General features: G+C 44.3%; 1 protein-coding gene across 2 annotated transcripts in view; it reads right to left on the reverse strand.

Moving 5' to 3' along the window:
• Positions 1-16332, reverse strand: part of PNPLA4 (patatin like phospholipase domain containing 4) — a 116687-nt gene extending 100355 nt beyond the window's left edge. Inside the window, exons 1-4 of one of the 2 annotated variants that reach the window (XM_044287341.1) lie at positions 16293-16332; positions 15150-15335; positions 9325-9419; positions 8950-9085 (exon numbers count right to left, since the gene is read on the reverse strand). In XM_044287341.1, the coding sequence (XP_044143276.1) occupies positions 8950-9085; positions 9325-9419; positions 15150-15329 (411 nt within the window). In that variant the 5' untranslated portion in view covers positions 15330-15335; positions 16293-16332. Of the gene's footprint in view, positions 1-8949; positions 9086-9324; positions 9420-15149; positions 15336-15514; positions 15631-16292 lie in introns of those variants that run through there. The other variant, XM_044287342.1, reaches the window with a different exon arrangement.
• Between the last annotated feature and the right edge of the window lie 4309 nt (positions 16333-20641).

Raw genomic sequence — 20641 nt, forward strand, 5'->3', positions numbered from 1 at the left:
TGCTTTGTGGAGCAGGGACAGACTGGTAGGGACACCAAACGCTAGCTAATAGGGCCACAATAGTACTTTTAAGGACTGGTATAGGTGTTCTACTGATAGGTGTGATATACTTATGATATATTTTCTAGCATAGAAAGTATATTATGTTGCATTTGTATTGAGTAGCAGTTGTGTGCGGTTCTGCTACGATACCACAGCTATATAGAGGGACAAACGCTATTGGAATAACTAATTGCAACTGGTGTAATATACCTGTTGCCCCCCCAAAAAAACTGATTGAGGGGTGTGATATACCTATAATATACTTTCTAACATAGAAAGTATATAGCACATTTGTATTGTGCAACAGTTGTGTGAGGTTCGGCTGTGATAACACAGGTATATAGAGGGACAAGCGCTATTGGAACACCTATTTGCAACGGGTATGATATACCTGTTGCCCCCCAAAAAGCTGGTTGAGGGGTGCAATATACCTGCTTCCACCAAATATTAATTGAGGCCTGCAATATACCTGCTTCTACAAAATACAGATTGAGGGGTTCTATATACCTGCTTCCACAAAATACTGATTAAGGGGTTTTTATATACCTTCTTCCACAAAATACTGATTGAGGGGTGTGATATACCTGCTTCCACAAAATATTGATTAAGGGGTTCTATATGCCTGTTTCTACAAAATACTAATTGAGGGGCAAGATATACCTGCTTCCACAAAATACTGATTAAGGGGTTTGATATACCTGCATCGACAAAATACTGATTGAGGTGTGCAATATATCTGCTTCCACAAAATACTGAATAAGGGGTTTGATTTACCTGCTTCCACAAAATACAGATTGAGGGGTACTATATACCTGCTTCCACAAAATACTGATTAAGGGGATTGATGTATCTGCACCCTCTTCACTCTCTGCTGTGTGCACCGCCAAAGACCCCACCACCACCACCACCATAGCCCCTCCACTCGAGTCAGGGGAATTATTTTATCATCAATTCCCAGACCATACCGATGAGCAGCAATTCTTGGCATCGGATGAGGAAGAGGAGGTAGCAACGGTCACTACCCAGCAGTCTGACAACAGTACCCAGATCAGCCCAAGGAGGGTGGTCCCCGCTGTTGCTGCCTACTCCAAGATCTCTAATGTCTGTGGTGGTGAATGTGAGGATGATGACATGTCTATGGACGTCACATAAGTGCCCTCAAGAGAGCAAGAGAAGGGGAGTTCAGAGGGAGAGATGGAGCAGCAGATAGCAAGAAGAAGGAGAGAAGCAGGCAGAACTTGCAATGCACAGGAGGCAAATAGCAGACTGCAAATGCATCTGGAGCGAGCCATCCACTATGCACGGTCACATCTTGTGCTACCAGGATGCCGGCACATGGCTCCGCAGTGTGGGCTTTTTTTTTTATGTGTCAGCTGCTGACAATAGTGTTGCCATCTGCAGCCTGGGCTGTCAACGTATAAGTCGCGGTAAGCCCAACATTCACCTTGGCGGGACCGCCTTAAGAAGGCACCTGGCCTCCCATCACTGAGCCCAGTGGGAGCAATGCCGTCAGAAACCCTAAAACCACACTCCCGGCTCTCCACGTCCCGCCTCTTCTCCTTCTCTCTCCTCCCATTTGTCCTCTGCTCCACCTTTCATGGTGCCGTAGTCGTGTTCATCTTGCATAGGGCAGGCTTCCGTGACCCAACTGTTCGAGCGTAAAAAGTTGATGACTCCAGATAACGCTCTTGCTTAACGCCTGACCACTGGCTTAACAGAACTGCTAGCCCGCCAACTACTGCCATATAAAACTGGTGGACTCTGAGAAATGTTGTGGCCATTGGCACACTGTAAAGGAAAGTCCAAGTAAGGCAATATTTCCCAGAGCTAGGTGGCCACGATCAGCGGCAAGTGAATATATCTCTGGCACACAATGTCGGTGCCAAGATACATCTGACAACAGACACGTGGTCTAGCAAATACGGGCAGGGAAGGTACATAACTTTTACTGCCCACTGGGTGAACCTTCTGACGGCCATTACGCATGTAACCTGTGGCAACCGTGTGGATTTGGCGTTACAGACACGGATTGCATGCAGGCTTGCCTCCTCTTCTCCTCCTCCTACTCAATCCTAAGTCTCCTCCTTGGTTGACTCCTCCATCATTTCCACTGTTACGGCCTCTTCCACTGCACCTCCCAAGCTACCCGGAACCTATTTGACGTGCCAGGTGAGATGTTGCCATGCTGTGCTATGGCTGTTGTGCCTGGACGTCAAGAGCCATACCGGTCCTGCACTGCTTTTAGCTCTGCGGTCACAGGCCGATCAGTGGCTAACCCCGCTCAATTTGACAGTTGGTAAAGTGGGGAGCAACAATGGTGACAATCTGCTGAGTGCGCTGAAACAGGGCAAAATGAAACACGTGCCATGCATGGCACACATCCTGAACTTAGTCGTGCAGTGATTCGTTGCCAAATACCCGGGGTCCAGGACGTCTTGCGGCAGTCCAGGAAAATATCTGGCCATTTTAGAATATCTTACATAGCCATGGCTTGCCTTGCTGACGTTCAGCGGCGACACCACCTGCCCGTCAGACATCTGATTTGTGACAGCCCGATGCGCTGGAACTCCACCTTGTATATGCTTGATAGGCTGCTCCAGCAGCAACATGCCATTAGTGACTACCTATACAAACTGTGCAGCAGGAAAGGTTCTGGGGAGCTTGGTTTCTTTTCACCGTGCCAATGGCTGCTCATGCGCAATGCATGCAGACTTCTGTGGCTATTTGATGAGATCACCAAACTGGTCATTTGCAGACAGGGCACCATCAGTGACATCGTTCCTTACGACTTCTTTATGGAGCGTGCATTGTGTTGTGTCATTGATCAATCCGCGAGGAGCAGGAGCTGGAAGATGAGGAAGTCGCAAAGCTGAATGAATTCACAGTGGGGGCTACTCCATCTGACACAAGTCAGCAGGAGTGTGAAGGAGTTAGAGGAGGATGGTGGCTGGGGGAGGAGGAGGAGCAAGAAGAGCAGACTTTGATGAAGACTTTAAACTTTTCGGCAATCCCTGGTGTTGTCCCCCGCTGGAGGGAGGAGACCAAAGACGACATTCTCCTGGGCAATAGGCAGGAGCCAGGGAGCTCCACCGCTTCCAATTTTGCTCAAATCTGGGCATTCATGCTTCAGTGTATAAAAAGCATAAAGGGCAAGGACCAGTACTGGGTGGCAACTTACTTAGACACAAATTGGCAGACATGTTACCAGCATCACAGAGGGCTGTCATAATGCAGCATTTCCAGGCCTTGCTGTGAGAGATGCGGCATTCTGCTGTTGCTGGCGCTGGCAGAGGAATTTTCACCCACAGCGAAACAGGTGCGAGTACCAATCCTACCGCAAACTTATGCAAATAAAATTGATTAAAAAAGCAAAGTCTCAAACCGCAATCTTGCTTGGAGCGCAGCAGGTCTATGGTGAAGTGGGCTCAATTTCACACTTAGTCCTAAATTTCATAAAGAATACAATGCAGCTCATGAACCACCAATGGAAGTGACAGTATTCAAAGGCATACAGAAAGTGTCTATTCAATGCGATCGAGCACTGGGTTTAAAATCCGGGCTTCCACTGCAGTCAGTTTCTTTATATTCTGGATATTATACAAGATTAACTGACCATTCCAGTAAACACGCTTTTTATTATACTTACAAAATTAAGAATAAATAAATGCATATGATACATGCAGTATCTCCACCTGCCCTGATTTTATGTGCATTTATTTGTTCTTAATTTTGTAAGTATAATAAAAAGTGTGCTTACTGGAATATCTGCGGTATTTCACTATGTCAGACTATCTTGTATAACATCCAGGAAATAAAGATATTGACTGTGGCGAGAGCCCGGATTTCATACCCAGTGATCGATCACATTGAAAATGCACTTTCTGTATGCCTTTGAATACTGGCACATGCAGTGGTTGTTCATGAGCTGCGCGGTCTTCTTTATGAATTTTAGGACCAATCCTACCGCACCTGCAAGAAGAGGGCAGTTTGACGATGTGTTGGTCACTTCGGATATGAGATCATTCTTGCAGCCAACCCAGCGACAGCCACCCTCTGGATCCAGCCTCAGGGAACGCCTAGACCGACAGGTGTCCAACTACATTGGGTTAACGGCTGATGTGTATGCTCTAAGAAGAAAGAAACCCCTGTACTACTGGGTGTGCAGGCTTGACCTGTGGCCAGAGCTGGCACAATTTGCCATGGAACTCTTGGCTTGCCCCTCGTCGAGTGTCCTGTCCAAAAGGACGTTTAGCGCAGCAGGGGGGAACGTGAGCGATAAGCACACTCACCTAGCTCACAACATTAGGGACTACCTCACATTTCTAAAAATGAATGAGGCATGGATCTCGGAGGAATTCAACACCTGTGACAACCACGTGCAATTGAATTTCCTCATGCCTGCCCACACATATCCGCCACCAACCAGAACAAAGAATGTTCTTTGTCTTATATATATACAGCATCATAAAAGGCCTTTTCTGTCAGATGAATGCCTAATTTTGGGGGCCTATTCTCCACTGGCCTACAGTAAAATTGTTATTCAGTGTCTGCCTAATGTATCTCCAGCCACATAATCACTTGTTCTTTTATGTCAGGTGAATGCTTAATTTTTGGGGCTTATACTGGCCTACAGTAAAATTGTTATTCAGTGACCGCCTAATGTACCTCCATCCAGATAATCACTTGTTATTTTCTGTCAGGTGAATGCATAATTTTTGCGGCCTGTACACTTGTGGCCTAAAAAAAAAAAATTCTAGGCTCCAGCGGAGCACATTTTTGAGAGTTTCCCTTAAATTAAGACGCATAAAAATGGCCCCTGATTAAAATACATATTTTTTGTGGGAATTTTTGCCATTGATCCCCCCCCCCCCCCCCTGGTATGTCACTGTCATGTTGTAGGACTATTTGTGCACTTCTAGCAAGTATTTGGTGGCTGCAAATATGACCTGAAGGTTTTTAAGGTTCGCCTGCCTTTAAAGGGAACCTGTCACCTGGATTTTGTGTATAGAGCTGAGGACATGGGTTGCTAGATGGCCATCAGCACATCTGCAATATCCAGTCCCCATAGCTCTGTGTGCTTTTATTGTGTATAAAAAACTATTTGATACATATGCAAATTAACTTGAGATGAGTCAGAGCTTGAAAATTTGACTCTTCTCTGGTCACACAAGTAAGATATGACTCCTTTATGTTAATTTGCATATGTATCAATAGTTTTTTTTACACAATAAAAGCGCACAGAGCTATGGGGACTGGATATTGCAGATGTGCTGATGGCCATCTAGCAACCCATGTCCTCAGCTCTATACACAAAATCCAGGTGACAGGTTCCCTTTAAAGTGAATGGAGGCTGCCACAAACACGCAGTTTGTGAAAATTTGATCGCGAACACGCATTCGCAAAATGTCCCAGCCGATGTTTGTCCATCACTAGTTGTGGATACCTCAATTTTATTGTTTTGAGGAAGGTTTTCCTGCCTCAATGCTGTGTACCATCCTGGGTACCATCACATAGGAGGACAGGAGATGCTGTATACATGCTCCAGGTCCACGCCAGGGGGAGCTTGAGCATACCCGGCTGACTACAGCATCTGAAGGGTTAAAAGTCTGCAACCGGCATTACCACTGGTTGCAGACATTAGTGCCAGGTGTCTGCTCTTTAAAACAGCAGACACCAGGTAGCCATAGTGCAGAAGTTAATTTGCAAGAAGCTCTAAAACTCAGTTACCCTTTAAGATTAACATATGGAACAGTCACTTTGCTTGCAGTTATATCAAACATCTGATATATACCGTACTTGGCATTCAACATAGCTGACATGTAAATCCCTCAAGCTTATAACATGCTTCTTTATCTAGGCTGCATTGCATTGGCTGGATGACCCTGCTGTAACAGATGTAAATATGATAGCAGCCTTACATAATAAGGCTGTAAACTAAAAAAAAAATATTAAGATCAGTTTTATTTATTTCACAAGTTGTAACCAGTGTGACAAAAATGAATACTGCACCTGACTAAGGCTCTATTCAGGCTGGTGTCATGGCTTCTGCTTTTACAGAGTCCAAGATGCACATGATCTTTTTGTTTAAATTCATCTGATGGCTAAATCATGATTTAATGTGACCCCCATTGGCTTGTAATGCAGGCTATGTTATTCTCACAACAGAAACCAATGGAATATAGATCAATGAAAGAAGAACCTGATAGAACACATCTAAAGCTACCATACCCATTATGTACAACATACAATTGCAAAATGCTAATAAAACACTTGTCAGGCTGCAATGCACGATGCAACCACAGTGGTCACACAAACACATACATGATAGGAGGATAGGCATCTCTTGACAGGGTGTAATTTATTATTATTTATTTTATGAAGCTAGACATTTTGCAACAGACATCTAAGGAAACGCCCATATAAAATAAATAGATCAGATGAGCATATGCCCGACTAGCCTCCCAGTTAATTATGGGGGACTTCACGGTAGGGCTTCCAGTAGTAGGATTCACACCAATCTAATAGTTATTCCCTATTATGTCGATAGGGGATAACTTTATGCAAACCCTTTAAGAGGAAACTTTTCATTATAACTCCCTTAGGCCTCATGCACACGACCGTTGTGTGCATCCGTGGCCGTTGTGCCGTTTTCCGTTTTTTTTCACGGACCCATTGACTTTCAATGGGTCCGTGGAAAAATCGGAAAATGCACCGTTTGGCAGCCGCATCCGTGAGCCGTGTTTCCTGGCCGTGAAAAAAATATGACCTGTCCTATTTTTTTCACGGCCAACGGTTCACGGGCCCATTCAAGTCAATGGGTCCGTGAAAGAACACGGATGCACACAAGATTGGCATCCGTGTCCGTGATCCGTGGCCGTAGGTTTTAGTTTCATACAGACGGATCCGAAGATCCGTCTGCATAAAAGCTTTTTCAGAGCTGAGTTTTCACTTCGTGAAAACTCAGATCCGACAGTATATTCTAACACAGAGGCGTTCCCATGGTGATGGGACGCTTCTAGTTAGAATACACTACAAACTGTGTACAAGACTGCCCCCTGCTGCCTGGCAGCACCCGATCTCTTACAGGGGGATATGATAGTACAATTAACCCCATCAGGTGCGGCACCTGAAGGGGTTAATTGTACTATCATATCCCCCTGTAAGAGATCAGGGCTGCCAGGCAGCAGGGGGCAGACCCCCCCCCCCTCCCCAGTTTGAATATCATTGTGCGGCCCCCCCCTCCCCTGTTAACTCGTTGGTGGCCAGTGTGCGCACCCCCCTCCCTCCCTCCCTCTATTGTTTTAATACATTGGGGCCAGTGTGCGCGCGCCCCCCCAACCCCCCCCTCCCTCCCTCTATTGTTTTAATACATTGGGGCCAGTGTGCGCACCCCCCCCCTCCCTCCCTCTATTGTAATAATAGCACTGGGGCCAGTGTGCGCACCCCCCCCCCCCCCCCCGATCATCGGTGGCAGCGGAGTAGAAGATTTTCATACTTACCTGGCTGCTGCTGCGATGTCTGCGTCCGGCCGGGAGCTCCTCCTACTGGTAAGTGACAGCAATGCGCCGCACAGACCTGTCACTTACCAGTAGGAGGAGCTCCCGGCCGGACACAGAGATCGCAGCAGCCAGCAGCCAGGTAAGTATGAATCTTCTACTCCGCTGCCACCGATGATCGGGGGGGGGGGGGGGCACACTGGCCCCAATGCTATTATTACAATAGAGGGAGGGAGGGAGGGGGGTGCGCACACTGGCCACCAACGAGTTAACAACAGGGGAGGGGGGGCCCACTGGCCACCAATGAGTTAAAAACAGGGGGGGGGGTCTGCCCCCTGCTGCCTGGCAGCACCTGCCAGGCAGCAGGGGACAGTCATGTACACAGTTTTTTTGTATATTCTAACCTGAAGCGTCTCCATCACCATGGGAACGCCTCTGTGTTAGAATATACTGTCGGAAATGAGTTTCACGATGTAGCTCATATCCGACAGTATATTCTAACATAGAGGCGTTCCCATGGTGATGGGGACGCTACAAGTTAAAATATACCATCGGATTGGAGAAAACTCCAATCCGATGGTATAACAGAACTCCAGACTTTACATTGAAAGTCAATGGGGACGGATCCGTTTGAAATGGCACCATATTGTGTCAACATCAAACGGATCCGTCCCCATTGACTTGCATTGTAATTCAGGACGGATCCGTTTGGCTCCGCACGGCCAGGCGGACACCAAAATGACTTTTTTTTCATGTCCGTGGATCCTCCAAAAATCAAGGAAGACCCACGGACGGAAAAACGGTCACGGATCACGGACCAACGGAACCCCGTTTTGCAGACCGTGAAAAAAAACGTCCGTGTGCATGAGGCCTTATTCTGATTGTCAATAAAACTCTTAGATTGCCCACGTGATGCCATCTTTCAGCAAGTACACAGATTTATCCCTATTGGCTCATTTAAATAAAGTGTGCCACCAAAGCCTGATTCAGCCTGCCCGGTTGCTATGCAATTGCCGCAGGTCTCAAATTACCATTAAACTTTAGCAATAAATGTAAAATATAAAAACTAAATGCCAGTAAATAGCATTACATAGCTAATTTGTCCATTATTTCAATACATATTTTGCACATTGTCCTGTACACTGATCACAAGCACTTGATTAGGCAGTTTATGGTTTTTGAAGTAATACAGTTGAAAAATGTATCCATATAAGGTTGATCAACCACAATTACAAATCTCAAGAAACTAACTGGACAGTCACACTAAGATAATAATATCGATGCTGGACACAAGATATCTGATTATTTTAAGTAGAATGGGATTTCCATTAAATAAAACACAGAGCTCATCAGGTTTACCACAACACTATGCATTAACATTTGACAAAGTCAATGATGACAATGGTGTTACCTTAATGAGTTCTTCTCTAGAGGCAAAACTTGAAACCAAGCAATTTTCTATGCTTTTAGAGTTTGTGATTGATACACAGAGACGATTCTCAGCTATCTCATGAGCCTGAGCAGGTAGAATTGTTTCTATGCCTTCCCTATGGCAAACAAATGATAAACATTATTCATATTTTATTATTTAGCAGGCAATAAATATTTAACAGGTGTTCTGCATTCAGCTGTAGCTTTGGGAAGAATGCCTTTTTGCATTCCATTGTGAAAGGAATATACATCCGCGTCTCTGAGTAAGAATGAAAGCTTGGTCCACCAAACTATAATCTGTTCTCTGTTTAGACTACTCAAAGAAAGCAGAGTTCTGTCATATTTGCTTGCTCACCTTAAGCAATTCATGAAATCATATCTTGGTTTAACCACTCCAGGAAATCGGCTTCTAAAATCTTCAGAGAATGTGTAAAGGAAATTCCTACTTTCCTGTAAGCCAAAGGAAAATTATATTTCTACTGATATTTTAACTGACAATGTAATACATGCATAAATATGAATGCACTAAATAATAAAAAAAAAAAAAAAAAAAAAAAAAGGTATAACAGATTACTGTATATGTAATTAATGGCTGGTGCTTGCCTGGTGTTTTAATGAACCAACCAGATAACAATAGGGAATCCATGGTTTCTATGAAGTAGCGGGTGTGAACCCACTGTGCCACGTGTCCTACCTCCTCTCAAGGCATTGTCTAAGTGAACCCCTGGATCTTCACAGTACCCCTGATGGTGGGGATAGACTTACCCGAAGGAGAACACCAGGTCTCTACCTCTCGAGGAGTATAGGCACACGAGACAGCTGGTCTAGGCAAAGCAGAAATTTCCTCAGAAAAGTGCAGGACCAAAGGATGAGGCAGAGGCGTAGTCAGACAGGCAAAAGGTCAGGGCAGGTGGCACAGGTACAGCTCAGGCAATCCGGATCGGCAACAGTAGAGTCAAGGCAAGCAGGTAGGGATATAACAGGTAGCAGAGCCAGGAATACAGATACAAGTCAGGAAACACAAGAACACAAGCTGAAAAAAGCTACTTTAGCAGGAGACAAGGACCTTGACACTGAGGCATCTGGGAAGGGGGTTGAGCCACTTATATATGCGCAGGAGGGCCAGGATAGGTCAGCAAGGTCACATGACCTAACCCATAAAGCCCAGGAAGTGACACGTGCCAGCCCTTAAGGAAGTGCTGCAGGAAACAAGCAGCAAGAATGCTGTGGCCCAGGCTGAGAGCAAACTATGGAGCGGATCCTGAAACAACGGCACCCACACAGACAGAGCCAAGGACTGCAGCGGTGAATGGGAAGCACCGGCCGTAGATCACTGCTGAACACGGCGCCCGAGACCACAGCGGTAAGCAGGGGAACAGCGGCGCAGAGCAGCCAATGTTAGAGTACCCCCCCCTTACACCCCCTCTTCTTGAGTCCATGATGAGACAAACTTTTTAATCAGGCTCAGAGTCTTGAATGTTCTCCTCTGGTTTCCAAGACCTCTCCTCAGAACCAAAGCCCTTCCAGTCCACAAGATAGTAGGTCTTCTTGCCACTCTTCTTGATGTCCAAGATGTCTTCGACCTCAAATGGCTCGTCAGAATATTCAGACACCGGAGTTAGAGTAGAAAGAGCCATTGAGAAGCGATTAAGGACTACTGGTGTTAGTAAGGACACGTGAAAGCATTAGGAGAACGCAGAGAGAGAGGCAGACATAACTTATATGTTAATTTGTTGATTCTCCTCAATACTTCAAAGGGTCCAAGGAACCTAGGAGCAAACTTAAAAATTTAGAACCCTTAAGCGGATGTTTTTAGAAGAGAGACATACCTTATCTCCAGACGAGAACTGAGAAGGTTTTCTTCTTCTCTTGTCTGTGTTCGCTTTTATGCGGGTCACTGTTTTGTTGATGCAGTCCTTGGTGTCATGCCAAATCTTCAAAAAATACCTGCAAGGGGAATCCGCAGCTTGAACCCCAGAAGATGTAGGAACAAGGAGAGGAGAATGGTGGTGTTGTCCATAAATGACAAAACATGGAAAGGATCCAGTAGACTCACTAGAGTGGTTGATATAGGAGAATTCAGCCCAAGGTAGCAATTGTACCCAGTTGTCGTGTTCGGCTAAAACAAAATTCTGGTGATAGTTCTTTAATATCTGATTTACCCACTCTACTTGCCTATTGGTCTGGGGATGATAACCAGAAGAGAAGTCCAGCTCAATTTCGAGCAGCCGACAAAGGGCTCTCCAAAGCTTAGAGGTAAATTGAATTCCGCGATTGGAAACAATATGCCAAGGTAGACCATGCAAACAAAATATGTGTCTCACGAACAGTTTAGCAAGTTCAGCAGCCGAGGGCAGTCCAGCCAAAAAAATGAAGTGCGCCGTCTTAGAGAAGCGGTCCACGACCACCCAGATAGCTGTACATCCAGCAGAAGAGGGCAGATCTGTAACAAAGTGCATTTGTGTCCATCTGTGCTCAGAATAAAGTCTCCAGGACAAAACCACCCGGGCTGTTGTTGCCCCTTCCCGTGCCTGATGCCCCATGGCAATACATTGCCATGGGGCATCAGGCACGGGAAGGGGCAACAAGAGCCCGGGTGGTTTTGTCCTGGAGACTTTATTCTGAGCACAGATGGTGCAGGCAAACACATAATCACACACATCCTTAGACAGTGTGGACCACCAGTAGTGGTGAGACAAAATTTCTGTGGTCTTGCGGATCCCTAGGTGACCAGCCAGTTTGGAGTTGCGCACCCAAGCTAGAATATGCTTTCTTTTGGCAGATGGCAAGAATGTCTTCCTGAGAGGGATGTCTTACCTTCCTGAGAGGGATGTCTTACCAGAACAGGAGCAACTGTGGTCAAGCGGGCAGGATCTAAAATGCACTGGGGCTACTCCTGTTGGTCAGAGAAATCAAATGACCGAGACAGAGCATCTGCCTTATAGTTCTTCTCGGCAGGGCGAAAGTAAAGCTCAAAATCAAAAGGGGAGACGAAGAGTGCCCATCTGGCTAGGCGAGGGTTCACACGTTGGGACGTCTGCAGATATGTAAGACTCTTGTGGTTGGTGATTATCACTGGATGCTGGGCCCCCTCCAATAGATAACGGCAATCCTCCAAGGCAAAGTTTTATGGCCAGAAGCTCTTTGTCTCCTATACAGCAATTCCTCTCTGTAGGGGCGAAGAGCTTGGAGACAAATACACATGTAAACATCTTACCCTTGTAACTTTTTCTGTAGTAAAACAGCCTCTATGGAAAAGGCATCCACTTCAAAAAAGAATTGGCAGGAGACATTGGGAGGAGGCAGAACAAGTGCAGAAGCAAAGGACCTTTTGCGGGGCCAGACCATTACCGAATTCAAATTTTCAGGATGCAGCTGCAACCCGGCATCCAAAATTATGTATCTGAGTCATCTCACCAGCAGGCCCTCGCATACAATGTTTTGCAGGGTCAGCTTAGCAGCAGGCCCTCGCATAATTTTTTTTTACAGGGTCAGCTCACCAGCAGGCCGTCACCTACAATCTTTTACAGGGTCAGCTCAACAGCAGGCCTGCACCTAAAATCTTTTACAGGGTCAGCTCACCTGCAGGCCCACACCTAAAATCTTTTACAGGGTCAGCTCACCTGCAGGCCCACACCCTAATTATACCTAATAGGTAACTTGCACGCATGCTGCCTTGCTTGGATGTGGTAGACGCATCCGTTGCTCAGGCTCTCTGTCCGGAATCAAACACCGATTCACCGTTACCAGTGGTCACCATGGTTTGAGCTGAAAACATCATCAAAAGGGCAAGACATCGGAATGGATCATCGCCATCACTGGGACTTGCGATCGGCCCCAGGTCTTTTAGATGGTCAGATCAGCAGGCCCATGCTCCAAATGTTTTTGAGGGTCACCAGCAGGCCATTAAACATAATTTTTCAAGGCTGTGTAGGATGCCCTCCTTTATGTGTAACAAAGGGTGTATTGGATTGCTGGTTCCGTGTAATCTTTGGCAGCCCTTTCACTTAGTGCATAGGCTTTATGAGTGTAGGAGTCTCACTACATAAACAATTGTACCACAATGTGAATGGGGCCCTCCTTTATGTGATATACAGGTTGTGTCGGATTTCCTCTTCCTTGTAATTTTTGGCAGCACTTGCACTTTATACACAAGTAAATATACAGGAAAGGATGTTTCTTAATTTTTTCTCCAAAACCGATTTTATCCTCGGTTTGGTGCGTATTATTGTCAGTTAAAGATGGCGTACTATTCTGACAACATCGTTCCCAGCAGCGACCTGGGAGTCCAAGATGCATCCAGAAATCCTCCCCATGATTTTGGTGGTTATACAATTATACAAAGCTAAACATTGTTCTTGCAAGGGTGTTAATATAGATCAAAGGGGGACCAGACTACCGCCATGTAAGATTCACTATGACGGTCTATTTGGGACAATATGAAGTTCATTATGGTCAGCAGTATGCATCACTTCCACTTATGCCGAGCTTAAGACACATGTCCTAAATGTATAGTGCAGAGACTGTCTGGTACCCCGAAGAGAAAGTGTCACGGCTGTTTAAGGGTAACCAGAGCATACACAGTAAGAAGAGCTACTGACCAGACCCAAACTAGGGAAGAGAAAGGGTGACCCCTGTCAGACCCTCAACACTCTCCCTATGCTGCTAAAGCACATGCCCGGATCCAAATGGTGGAACGAGGCATGCCCGCGTACCTTAGACTGATGAGCCCTGTAACACCTACAATAGTGGAAGGGGCACGGCCACCGATGCCCTGCTCAGAATATGGAGGGAACCGTGGCCACCTCAGATCCAGTCAGGAAATCACCAGGTACACAACAAAGTCTGCACACTTAGCTGATGGAGCTGCAGCCGCAGAGAAGACGGATCCAAGGGCCTGCTGGCAATATCCGGAGTGCTTGCAGCAGCAGAACACAGGTCCAGAGAACTAGTAGCTTAAGAAGTGAAGATACTCAAGGCAGAGCTACAACTGAAAAGAGAAATATAATCCACGCCCTGCAATAGGAGGAGGGGTGATTTAAAGGCAGGGAAATCAAACGCAGGAGAGACAGCTGGGAGTAAAGACCTCATCACAGGGGCGGAGAAACAGAACAGTGAGAACACCTCCAAACTCTAAGTGACATCATCACAGGGGTGGAGACACAGAGCTGTGAGAACGTCTCAAAGCTCTGGTAGTGACAGAAAGAGACATTCAGTATTGCTTTTAGATGGGGCCTCTTGGCCATCTAAAGAGTTTGTGGAAATTTTGACTCTCCCATGACTGCAGATGTTAGAGGAGAAAAGGATCAGGCACTTGGATTTGGTGGAGGGGGTGTAGAAGAGTCCATACTTAAAGCTGTGCTGGTAAATGAGAGCTAGTGATGACAGCAGCATCCTGGGCACACAGAACTCACTGGAAAAGAACACTTCAACATGTATTCTGAAACTAGGAGCAAATTGAAAATGAAATATGTCTTTCTAAACAAATTTATGAAACATTGAATTTTGCAGACTGAAAGTATAACTAGTCAACTCAAGGGAACAACCAAAATATATAAAAGTTAGTTATCCACTCATGTCCAAAGCCTTTGAGAATTTTGACACGAAGCACCATAGCATATTGAATACAAATTCCCAGTAGGTTCCTATTCAACAGATATGAGTGGTATTATGGCAGCATGTACCTGCTGCTTGGTCGACAGGCTGCCATAAAAAAAGAATACTTCTGCTGTCAGATTTGCAGTGCATTGAGGGGGAAGTTCCTCCTGCTTATTTGTATATCATTCCCAATCGTATTATGCGTATTATACATTAGGGAATAGCTTTTATACACTAGCCTAAAGCTGTATATCAGTGTAAGTTCATCCAAGATGACCCTACATTTTAACCTTTTGTACAACCTTCATAGGTAAAGCTTCTTTGTTATAATGAGTGTTGATATGCGTTAGTTACATTTTTCTAATACAAGACATCACTAGTGCTCGCCTTGTACCAGTGAATATGTCCATGTTTGTATGTATTTAAATGCATGCAGGTTTATATTTACTGATTAAATTATCATTTAATTTCATCAAAAGCCAATAATTAACGTCACAAATGAGTTCATATTTCAGAACGTCTGATAAGAATTATCTCCCTATCTGCAAATGACAGGCTGTCTATTGAACTCTCAGATTATACCTGTATTTTGTGTGGTGCTGTTAAAAGAACTGTAGCAGCCAGGGATCCGGCTGAAGCTCCAGCAAAGACATTTACATCATTCAGCATCTTCTGGCCATGTTTTACAAAAGCAGATGCTGCCCCCAAGTGGTAGATCCCGAGAAATCCACAGGCAGAAAAGGACAGATTCAAATGCTTCATTATGTCCTAGAAAATGACAGTAAAGTAACACAGTTATGTCTCTGCAGTACATGAGTTTAGTAGGAAAATGCTCAAGTGGCATGAATGCTAACGATTCCCTGTTCCCTTAAATGGTTTGATTTTCTGTAAAAATATAAAGATTATCCATTCTTCTCTATCCTAAGCAGTCAATTTTTGTCACGTACCTACCACATATAGTGAAGAACCAAGGGTCAAAAGTATCAGTGGTCTAATTTCTTTGCCAAATATGACCTTGAAGTCATTGTATTGCTGTCCGCAGGTGTAATTGTAAATTCAGAACTATTTTGCCATATGGCAACGGCTTGACCCCTTCACTTTTAAAATGGTAAGGATTCCTAAATAGGGTGCACAGGCATTTTTACAGGTCCATTTGGACCATGTTTAAGCTGCGGCAAGTCCAGACATAAACCCCTTCCCCCATTTTGCATTCTTTGCTAACCAGTTACTAATACATTAGCACATGCAATGGGAATAAGGCACAAACGGCGGCTGCGGTTCATATTTATAACTGCGCGCGCACATTACGTTTCAAAGTATAAGCTATGATATTGCGTGTGTCACGTTTGCCATATTATTTCGTGCCACTTACAAAATAGAAAATGAGGCGCCCGTCCTAATGACAGAATTTAAAATTGATGGCGGTTTTCCGTGGCTGGAAATGATAGTATTTGGTTTTCAGACAATGTAATATCTTTGAGAACACTCATGACAGCTCCTAGTGCTCGTCTAAGTAATGCTGGCGCAGAAATCACAGCGTAAGCAAATGTATTACAATAACATAGTTCCATACAGCTAGATGACAAATAAAGCAGAGGCTTTGCAGCTCCGTAGGCTGCACTCCTCCTCCCCCTCCTTCCCCCTTTACTGAGGGAAATGTGTCACTCAGCGGCTGTGCCCAGGCTGTCTGCAAGCAGTAAACATTCGTTATTCCAGTACTCTGACCTTTTCTCTTCTGCCATAGAAACCAGGAAGGATTTTTTCCCCTCTGCGCGCCTTCCTTCCTATGTCACTACCCAATAACAGAGATTATTGTAACATCCAATAGGGACACCAGACTCATTCACTGTGCCCCATAGATAAAAGAGAGGGTGTTTTTTCACTGAGCTAAGCTGCTTATTCAAACGTTGTATATCTTGACCTAAATCTCACCTCAAAATGGTTCTTTTTTTTCTCTCTTTTATCACGTATTTGGTCCAAGCTCAGTACAAAAGCCTGCCCGTGTAGTACCGCTTTCCTTCAGCTGTCCCTTGCAGATATATAATTCATGGGCACGCTGTCATAGGCTCTTACATAGCTCTTTCCGAGCTCACAAATACATATCACTTTTTGCTATTACACAGAAAGAATCCTATCACACCGAATGTATTATTCACAGATGTCTATGTTACTTCACTCCGCTGACATATATAGCTAATCCCAGATACGCTCACTACAGTTCTACTGCTGTATGGCGGTATTTTGTGTAGTTCTTTTACACCGCATAGCTCTGAGAGACAATGAAATGGCATGCATTTTTTATATACCCAGAAGCTTTGTGTAATAACAAGTAAAATGCATTGAACACATTTGCTACCTGTTTGAGAGCAAAAGGGGTTTGGAAAATAGTTGCTGGAGTTATTGTTCTGGCTTAGAAGGTGGTAAAAATAATGCAAGTTTAACATTTTTGTTAAAAGAGGCTTCCAGTACTTTAATATACGTGGTTTATCTCTAAAATAGGCCATCGATATTCGATATCTGTTAGGGATCCAACACTTCAATGCAGTAGATCAGCTGTTCTGCAGCAGCTGCTCCCATTCACTTCAGCTGTGTCGGAGCTACTGCAGGGACACCCACCAAATAGAAGTGAATGGCCTATCCTAAAGATTGGCTATTAACAGTAAGGTACAGGAAAACCTATTTAATATGATAATTATACAAATAATACAAGAGAAAAAATCTAATCACATTAGAAAAGACAAACCCTCGGGAAAGCAAATTCCCCCCCGAGGGTTTGTCTTCACATGACTGTGGTGCCTCTGTGCCAGTGTTGTGGACTGCAAAACGCGGGTCTGCAAAACACGGGCACCAGCCGCCTGAACTCCGCATTGACTTGAATGGGTCTGCGATCCACAAGATACAGAAAAACATAGGACATGTCCTATCTTTTGCAGATTGAAGGAATTGAGGGTTCCGGATCCGTGCCTCCACTCCACAAAAGATAGGACATGTCCTATCTTTTTCTGTATCTTGAGAATCGCAGACTTATTCAAGTCAATGTGGAGTTAACACGGCTGGTGCCTGTGCGGTCCACATCACTGGCACAGAGGCCCTACAGTCATAGGAATGGGGCCTAAGGCAGTGCTCCTCAACCAGCTGCTCCTCAGCTGTTTCAAAACTGCAACTTCCAGCATGCTCTGACAGCTTTCAGTATGCTGGGAGTTGTAGTTTAGCAACAGCTGAGGATCCACAAGGACACTGCTCTTCACCTCTTCATTGCCTTCATGTGATTGCTGCTGCACTTCACAGATCTCAGTGGTCACATGTGCATGATTGGCTCCTGACTTCCTAGGAGAAAGGCAAACGACACATAGACTGAAATTGAGAAAATGAGCATTATGAGAATGGTATTGCTGCATCTGTTTAGGTGTTTAAGACAATTTCTTAATGTTTTTGCTCCCTTCATTTTTTTTATCATGCTACATTCACACGAATGGCCATTAAAAACATGAAATCACTCAAGTTTTTCACTGATGCCTTTTTTGAGAAACAGAAATTAAAAACAGTCCCCTTCAATTTTATGGGGGCTGTGTGACAGAAATACACCACCTAAAAAAAAGGGATGAATTTCATGGTGTTGTTTTAGAAGCTAAATACAGTATACAGTTGCAAGAAAAAGTATGTGAACCCTTTGGAATGATATGGATTTTTGCACAAATTGGTCATAAAATGTGATCTGATCGTCATCTAAGTCACAACAATAGACAATCACAGTCTGCTTAAACTAATAACACACAAAGAATTAAATGTTACCATGTTTTTATTGAACACACCATGTAAACATTCACAGTGCAGGTGGAAACAGTATGTGAACCCCTAGACTAATGACATCTCCAAGAGCTGATTAGAGTGAGGTGTCAGCCAACTGGAGTCCAATCAATGAGATGAGATTGGAGGTGTTGGTAACAGCTGCCCTGCCCTATAAAAAACACACACCAGTTCTGGGTTTGCTTTTCACAAGAAGCATTGCCTGATGTGAATGATGCCTCGCACAAAAGATCTCTCAGAAGACCTACAATTAAGAATTGTTGACTTGCATAAAGCTGGAAAGGGTTATAAAAGTATCTCCAAAAGCCTTGCTGTTCATCAGTCCATGGTAAGACAAATTGTCTATAAATGGAGAAAGTTCAGCACTGCTGCTACTCTCCATATGAGTGGCCGTCCTGTAAAGATGACTGCAAAAGCACAGTGCAGACTGCTCAATGAGGTGAAGAAGAATCCTAGAGTGTCAGCTAAAGACTTACAAAAGTTTCTGGCATATGCTAACATCTCTGTTAGCGAATCTACGATACGTGAAACACTAAACAAGAATAGATTTCATGGGAGCATACCACAAAGGAAGCCACTGCTGTCCAAAAAAAACATTGGTGCACATTTACAGTTTGCACAAGAGCACCTGGATGTTCCACAGCAGTACTGGCAAAATATTCTGTGGACAGATGAAACCAAAGTTGAGTTGTTTGGAATAAACACACAGCACTATGTGTGGAGAAAAAGAGGCACAGCACACTAACATACAAAACCTCATCCCAACTGCAAAGTATGGTGGTGGGGGCATCATGGTTTGGGGCTGCTTTGCTGCATCAGGGCCTGGACGGATTGCTATAATCGAAGGAATGAATGAATTCCCAAGTTTATCAAGACATTTTGCAGGAGAACTTAAGGCCATCAGTCCACCAGCTGAAGCTCAACAGAAGATGGGTGTTGCAACAGGACAACGACCCAAAGCATAGAAGTAAATCAACAGAATGGCTTAAACAGAAGAAAAAATGCCTTCTGGAGTGGCCCAGTCAGAGTCCTGACCTCAACCCGATTGAGATGCTGTGGATCCGATAAACAACAACACACATGTACGTAAATCACAAGATATTTTATTAATTCATCACATAAAAGACAAAACCATAAACATAGATAAGTATATAAATAGCAGCAGTTTATCGCGCGTCAGGGGTGCGCTCACCAAGGTCCCAAGGTTGGTTCTCCTCTACTTGTTCTTATATGTGTTTCCCATACTGGTTATGATTTCTTATGTGTTGGATGCATGTTGCATGCTATTTAGCTGCTGCTGGGGTGGAGGATCCACACACTGCATCCAGTCACACTCGCAATACAGCTAGCATGGCAACAATTGTACTGTCATTGAAAGCCCACATTTCCACCTGGCCTGTGTATGAGAACTGTTCTCGCTTCAGCCATGTGGCTTACTCAGGCTAGTAGGTGATGTGCGCTTGGGGGATAGTTCCATATTGTAACCTTGGTGGGGCGCTGATTCGCAGTGCTGCCACATTACTGCTGCTATTTATATACTTATCTATGTTTATGGTTTTGTCTTTTATGTGATGAATTAATAAAATATCTTGTGATTTACGTATATGTGTGTTGCTGTTTATCGGATCCATTGAGTTGGTGCTCACACATGATTTTCTCGTTGTTTTTGAGAAGTATTTCGGTTATAATCCGATTGAGATGCTGTGGCATGACCTCAAGAAAGCGATTCACACCAGACATCCCAAGAATATTGCTGAACTGAAACCGTTCTGTAAAGAGGAATGGTCAAGAAATACTCCTGACCGTTCTGCACGTCTGATCTGCAACTACAGGAAACGTTTGGTTAAAGATATTGCTGCCAAATGAGGTTCAACAAGTTATTAAATCATAGGGTTCACATACTTTTCCCACCTGCACTGTGAATGTTTACATGGTGTGTTCAGTATAAACATGGTAACATGTAATTCTTTGTGTGTTATTAGTTTAAGCAGACTGTGATTGTCTACTGTTGTGACTTAGATGAAGATCAGATCACATTTTATGACCAATTTGTGCAGAAATCTATATAATTCCAAAGGGTTCACATACTTATTCTTGCAACTGTATGCACATTAACTCTCCTTCAAAACTAAAGAATGCTATGCCTCTGGCTCTACTTGTTAGAGACAGTTATCCTATAAGTAAATGTCTGACCTTCAAAAGGGGATGTCCAAGAAAATGTAAAACCTCAGACAACTCCTACAAATAACTAAAACCTGCTTCTCCAG

This window comes from Bufo gargarizans, chromosome 3 (genome assembly GCF_014858855.1).
Source record: "Bufo gargarizans isolate SCDJY-AF-19 chromosome 3, ASM1485885v1, whole genome shotgun sequence".
In the NCBI taxonomy this organism is placed as follows: Eukaryota; Metazoa; Chordata; class Amphibia; order Anura; family Bufonidae; genus Bufo; species Bufo gargarizans.